Raw genomic sequence first — 6,991 nt, 5'->3', positions numbered from 1 at the left:
ATTAAATTAACTAAAGCCTTTTAACTTATTTTGTTATGAAACTGCTAAAACATACAATATTTGATACTTCTGCGGTTTACGGGCTGTGCTTAAATAATATTATTATTAAAACCCAGTTCTTAACATGGATGATGAGAGCTTTATTGACTATTCTGTACTTTTACCTTACCAGCTGATAAAGAAAAGATACCATACAATGGAATCAAACTTGGAAATGCTATCTATAAATAGCACGGCCCATACAGTGCATAAACACCCAACATTAAAACGTAAACTCCTATACCGATTCATAAAAATCGGTTGAGAGACACGTGTTAAAAATTATATTTTGATATAAGTAACAAAGTCTTGATATCATAATAAGATTATTCGAATCCAAATTAATAATAAAATATTAATTATTAGTTAACATGTATAAAATATGAGGCATTATGTCCCTGTAAGGTCTAATTAGTATTATGTTAGTTAAAATAATGTTAAATTTGAAAGTCCTCATTCAATGATTAATACAAATAACATTCAAACTATTAACAGTTAAACGAATACAAAATTAATAAATGTAAACAGCAGCAAATATTAAGCGTACAATATTAACTGATACATTTATATCTTATTAGATGTTGTGTCAGCTGATGCACTTCGAGATGAATTGATGGACGCTATTAAATCGAAAGATATTGACAGTTTGGAGAAAGCCATCACAGACGCTGAAGCGGCTGGCTATCCTGAGCTTGGATCTGATTTACGTAAAGCCAGAGACACATTGGATAAACTTGGCGGGGGACGTGGAGGTTAGCATTCAACAAAGATAGTTTATGTTCGATTGTGCATGATGTTTATAGTTTAGAAATTTTTTAATTCACTTTGTCGTGTTTTATACTTTGATACTTTTTTAAATAGTTCTTATTACAATGCCAGGTTATTTTCAGTGTTAAAACACTTTACCATTATTTGTCGTTATTTAACATAAACGAATTTATATCGTGTTTGGTTTTAAAATTATTTTGAAAGTATTTCTTTGATTTGACCACTCTATCATAGTGTATATTCAAAGATTATATTGTTGGCATTAGTAATTTTCTAATCAGAATCGTTTTTAGAGAGACAACGGGCACTTACAGGAGAGACCAGCAGAAGGTTACTAAATGAAAGTGATATTTGTGGAATAAACTGGATTCGAACTTGGAACACTCAGGTCTTCAATCTGTATCGCTAATCACTAGACCACCCGTGTCTAGATAAAAACCGATGACTTAATCATGATAAAATTTGTTTTTCCTTATCAACAAAACTAATGATTCAGTTATTAAAACATTTACTTGCCATCACACGAGTACAAAGTTAGACACGAAGTCAGTTTTTAATATAGAGGAACGTCTAGCTAATCGAAAATAGGGTACTCTGAATTGAAACATAAATAAAAATTGGTTCATTTTAGAAGAACGTCTTCACAGGCTGAGACCAAAATTGACTAAGTGTAGCATCAGAACAGATATAACCCTCTATTCCTAGCCAAAAAAGCTAGGGGAATATTTTGTTAACGATAGAATAATTTTGATATAATTCTAGTCCGGACCGAACACATATGGTTTTCTTTGACTTTATTTATTTCAGAGTTTCACGCTACAGATCAGCATCGAAATATTGTGCTGGCTCATATTTATAATTTTTCCGATATGAATTTAAGTATATCATTGGATGTATAATTATAAAATATATTTCTCAATCTTCCTCATATGTAAGAAGCTAAAATGATTATCTTCTACTTATAATAAGAGCAATTATTTACTTTGCTTATGGCTTCAAGAAAGTAATCTCTTACATTGTTGTCGTTCGTTTTGATACAGAAATATTTTCGGATAATTTTAATTCGAAACACAAAACAATCATGGATAATATTCTGAATATCTCTAAAGAAACTGTTTATGATCAAAGGCTTTATTTCGCTAAATGTTGAATAAAAGCATGAAAAATATATTTTGTAGCATTAGCAAATGTCTTATATACAGAAAATATTAAAGATCTATTTGCTAAAATAACAAAAACAACCTCTACATCGACTTTCATACTTAAAAAAATCGGCCTCTACCAAAAACTAAAAACAAACAAACAAATATATAATTTATCAATCCATTGAAGCAAAAGTATATCCGTCCTCGGATTCTTAAATACTCGACCTAAAATGACCTCAAAGATTTATATGCCATAAAACCCAACAGGACAAACAAGCAAACTAATTGTCAGTTTATGGACATACATAGTCTTATTTTAGATGTTAAATCAAATCAATTGAAATAACCATTGCAATATTTCTCTCTCTCTCTCTCTCTCTCTCTCTCTCTATATATATATATATATATATATATATATATATATATGTATATATATATATATATATATATATATATATAAATTCATTTATATACTTTCTAAATCGTTTTATAAAATTGATACGGTGTCTTCTCACATACCGTAACTATACTTCTAAAATGAATGTTCTTTTACAAAGTTTAGAAGCTGAAAATTGCCTCAGCATTTATTGATTACTCACCAGGAAAGAAATTCGTAGGAAAAATACATACAAAAGTGTTCCCTTTTTGTTTAGTCCGCATGCGCTTTCATTGCACGCTGCTCTGAGCCATTGACTCAATTATGTTCACGACAATGTCTGACGTCTCCGTTGTCAGGATGTAAAACTCCAGATGTCTTGAAAGAAAAACTGAGGCAAGCAATGAGACAGGGAGACAGTGATGCTCTAGAATCTGTTCTTGATGAATGCATCGCTTCTGGCATGCCAGAACTGGACGCTGATATTCACAGAGCCAGAAAATCTCTTGATGATCAAGAAAAACTGGACGAACGTCAACGAAAAGGTTTGACACCTTATTGTTATCATATTCATTGAATTGCCTGGTAACAAATTCCTTGAAGTAGATTTATATTATATTACAATTAAAATTCAACATTCCTATTCTAATTGTCACTCTAAAGAGTAATCAGTGCACGAATTTTAATATTTGAAATTCTTAATTCTTTTGTGATCATTTCAATTTGCTTGATATGTGTTTATATTTCTGGCTTGAACTGCTCAATGAATTTAATATGGTCATTGTGGACCCAAGTACTTTTGGTTTGCTTGGGAGATTGTGTGACGAGTCAAGAGCGTGGTGCTCTTTATTTATTTCTCGTAGAAATTCGAGCTCAAAATAAAAATACATAATTTTCTATATTAGTCAACTATACACACACATACGCACACACACACACACACACACACCCACCCACACACACACACACACACACACACACACACACACACACACACACACACACACACACACACACACACACACACACACACATATATATATATGTATATGCACATTTGTTTATTTTGACTGATAGGTTCTCGTTCACTGTCACCTGACACGCTTCGTGACCAAATGAGAAGAGCTTCAAGATCAAAAGACAAAACTGGTCTTGAAAGATTAATTGATGAAGCCGAAGCTTCCGAATACCCGGAACTTGGCCCTGATCTTTGCGAAGCAAGAAAATCATTAGAAAATCTTGGAGGCGGACGAGGAGGTTAGCCTTTTCTGCATGTCTAGATGTGTGGTTTACTTATAACAATATATTTTATATTTCGATTTCTGGAAATTACATTTTTTCTTTATTCGGATTTAATGAGAAATGTTCTAATACGAGCATTCTATAATTTACTAGGGTTTTGCTGAAATCATTATTCTTTGATTTTGTTTTGGTTCTCAGGAACTAAATCTCCTGATGCTTTGATTAAAAAACTCGAAGATGCTATCCGAAGGAAAGACAAGCGTGCTTTAGATAGAGCAATCAAAGAATGTGTTGCGTCAGGCTTGCCAGAATTAGACGACGCTGTACAAAAAGCCAGGGAGTATTCAGATATTCTGTCAGGAAGGAAAGGAGGTTAGACACAATCATATTTAACTTGTTACATAAATTTTCTATTTCAATACGAAGCAAGTTTTAATCGATTATATTTAATAAGATAACATATACAATAATTAAAACAATAAACAACAGTAAATATACTTTTAGTTAAGCTATATTTATTCATAAAGAACTATTATGAAGTATTTGTATTTATATTTGTAAGTTTAATATAAGCCAATGCATATTTATTAGGGTTGCTTATAGCCACTTGTTTAGCATGTTAGCTTAACTTTTGGTATTAATACCTCAAACAGTTTCTTATGTTTGTATGTCCATTTTCGTAAAACGGGACATTTTGAAAGCAGTTTTTCTTATTAATCCTGTCTGTAGCTATAATGTAAAGTCTATTTGAACTAACTGTTAAAACAACGATGCCAGCGGGATTATAAGCTTTTCAAACTATACATTTGAAATATATAGATCAGGTACATATGTAAATAAATAACTAACATAATAACGTATTGCTAAATACACATGAAACAATATCAATGTAAATTAAGATTTACGCCATATTAAAAAGTATTTGTAGCCCTTAAAATATACCGAACACTGACAAATTAGAAACTTATGTTATCGAAATTTGAACACACAAGCAATATAAATATTATCAATTTGGTTTTAAAGAAGCGAGTATTATATTTTATTAAAATAAATGAACTTATTGAACTGAAATTTATCTTAATAATGAAATTACCTTCTTTTAGATGTACCTTCTGCTGACGAAATATATGACGAACTGACCGACGCTATTAAATCTAAAGATATTGACAAATTGGCGAAAGCTATTGAAGACGCTGAAGAAGCTGGATATCCAGAGTTAGGTTCCCGGCTGCGTAAAGCACGAGATACATTGGAAAAACTCGGAGGGGGACGCAGAGGTTCGAATCTGATATAATGTTTGCATGGCGTTTCCTATTAGTCTGTAGAATAGTTTTTTCTTTTGTTTTTAGATTCCATTTTTACGCTGAAATTTTATTTCATAATTGCTTTTTGTAAGTAAATCATACTTTAAAACTAATAGTATAAGTATTCTAAAACTCTTTTCCTATTCACTGCAAATAATAAAAATCTGGTTTGACATTCTTGTAAACCCAAGGTTAAAATTTTAACGTTTTTTTAAAATTATCTGAACCCAGTTATGGATTTTGGTGTGTATATCTCTCCTTAAAATAACATTATACATTTTTATAAACAAAATAGTAAGATTAAAATACTTGTTTGAGCTTCATACAGTTTTATACCTACAGAATAGCAATATTTGTATAAGAATGATATATATTTTGCTGTTAAGTTTCCCATGTGCTTATAACCTTTTATAAAGGACGTAAATAAAGAAAACTGTTGTATTTTACTTATTTCTAGGAAATTCTCATGGAAATAACTTTTGTAGACCTTCAAAATAGTTGCATTATTTTTTATTTATGATTATTTTGGGCAAACTTTATGGGTATGTGTGTGTCCGTGCGTAAATTGCTATGTGTAAGCGGCTTGTTTGTAAAATACAAAACCGTGAAAATACAAATACAAAGAAAGACACACAAATATATTATTTCTTAATGATACATATTTAATTATTATTCATATATATATATATATATATATATATATATATATATATATATATATATATATATATATATACGTTCTATCCTTGCGAAACCTTCAGTGTGATGATGTTCAAATCAATCTCACCTTTAAGATCTCCGGTGTAGGAGTCATCTTTAATTCAATTTTGAGCATTCTCACCAATTACAACCATTACACGACGAGTAGGGAAATAATCCCTATTTATGTCAAATGCAAATATAATATTAGATTTTTAAAGTAGTATTTTAAAGAATAATAAATGCGATTGATATTATTGCTTTTTATATTAGTTTGCAGACGATACATCAGTATCAGTGATGTTCACTTCTAATTTCTACTGATATAGATTCAACTATATAATTCCATTTTGATGCTTCGCAAAGAAAGCCAAACATCTAATTATTTTACTAAAGATTTCAGATGATGAGATACGAACTATTTTACCCATATTTGATGATTAATCTGAAATATTATTTTTGATAATAAAAAACGCAGCTGTTTTTGCTAGAGACAATTTAGTTACGGATTATAGAAAGAAAGAATGTGTTTTGAATTGAAATTATTTCGAAAATAATAGAATCTATTAAATTAGATCAACACGTGTTACTTCAATTCATTCCCAGAAACAAATGCTAGTCTGACTCACTGCCAAAAGCTGATCACTCAGTACTTCATATACGCATGCGCCTTGGTTGCACGTCGCTCTAAACCCACGGCTCGTGGCTTTTTCGTTTCTGATGAAGTATGTCATCTCCGTTGTCAGGAAGTAAAACTCCCGATGTTCTGAAGGATAAATTGAGAGAAGCCATGAGAGCAGGAGACCAGGATGCTCTCGAAACTGTACTTGATGAGTGCATCGCGGCTGGTATGCCAGAACTGGACGCTGATATCAACAGCGCAAGGAAGTCTCTTGATGACCAGAAACGACTGGATGAAAAACAACGAAGAGGTTAGGAATAATAATAGTACACCTTAAGTTTTAATGGTATATTATTTACAATTTGTTAATCACAGTTTTCTGTATTTTATCATATTTTTTCAATTTAGTATAAATTCTGAATATTATAACTATTCGAATGAAAGTGATATGACCCTATTGTTTTATTATCTTATGTATTTATTTAAATCCTCTCTAGGAGGTTAGGCACAAGGTCAGGTGTGGATTTGATACAAGTGTTTCTGTAGCACGAACTGGAGTAGGACCTAGCACGTCCAGGCTCCCAGTCAATGTCATAAACCGCCGAACCATCGTTGAGCATTCTGTATACGGGAGTCACTGTAAAACGAATTACTTTGCTACAATTGCATTTGAGTCTGCTGGATCAGACAACAATTAAATTATTTAAATTCAAAGGTTATAAAAATAAATATTACGATGTCATGTTTTGATTGTCTAATAATGACGCAAATTATGTACATAAACAAAAAATTCGAC

At 31.2% G+C, this 6,991-nt stretch overlaps 1 protein-coding gene across 2 annotated transcripts in view; it reads left to right on the top strand.

Annotated features, from left to right (window-relative positions):
• LOC145259887 (uncharacterized) overlaps positions 1 to 6,991 on the top strand; it is a 575,878-nt gene that overhangs the window by 316,201 nt on the left and 252,686 nt on the right. The window contains exons 19-24 of one of the 2 annotated variants that reach the window (XM_080117779.1): positions 618 to 791; positions 2,688 to 2,873; positions 3,406 to 3,585; positions 3,769 to 3,942; positions 4,674 to 4,847; positions 6,320 to 6,505. The exons of the other annotated variant lie outside the window; for it this stretch is intronic. Of the exons in view, the coding sequence (XP_079973905.1) occupies positions 618 to 791; positions 2,688 to 2,873; positions 3,406 to 3,585; positions 3,769 to 3,942; positions 4,674 to 4,847; positions 6,320 to 6,505 (1,074 nt within the window). The remainder of the gene's footprint in view (positions 1 to 617; positions 792 to 2,687; positions 2,874 to 3,405; positions 3,586 to 3,768; positions 3,943 to 4,673; positions 4,848 to 6,319; positions 6,506 to 6,991) is intronic. 2 annotated transcript variants of the gene reach the window in all.

Source organism: Euprymna scolopes, chromosome 3 (assembly GCF_053919585.1).
Source record: "Euprymna scolopes isolate OS-2025 chromosome 3, ASM5391958v1, whole genome shotgun sequence".
Classification (NCBI taxonomy): domain Eukaryota; kingdom Metazoa; phylum Mollusca; class Cephalopoda; order Sepiida; family Sepiolidae; genus Euprymna; species Euprymna scolopes.
Note: the sequence above shows the minus strand (reverse complement) of the source record. Positions and strands in the feature narration are given on the sequence as shown.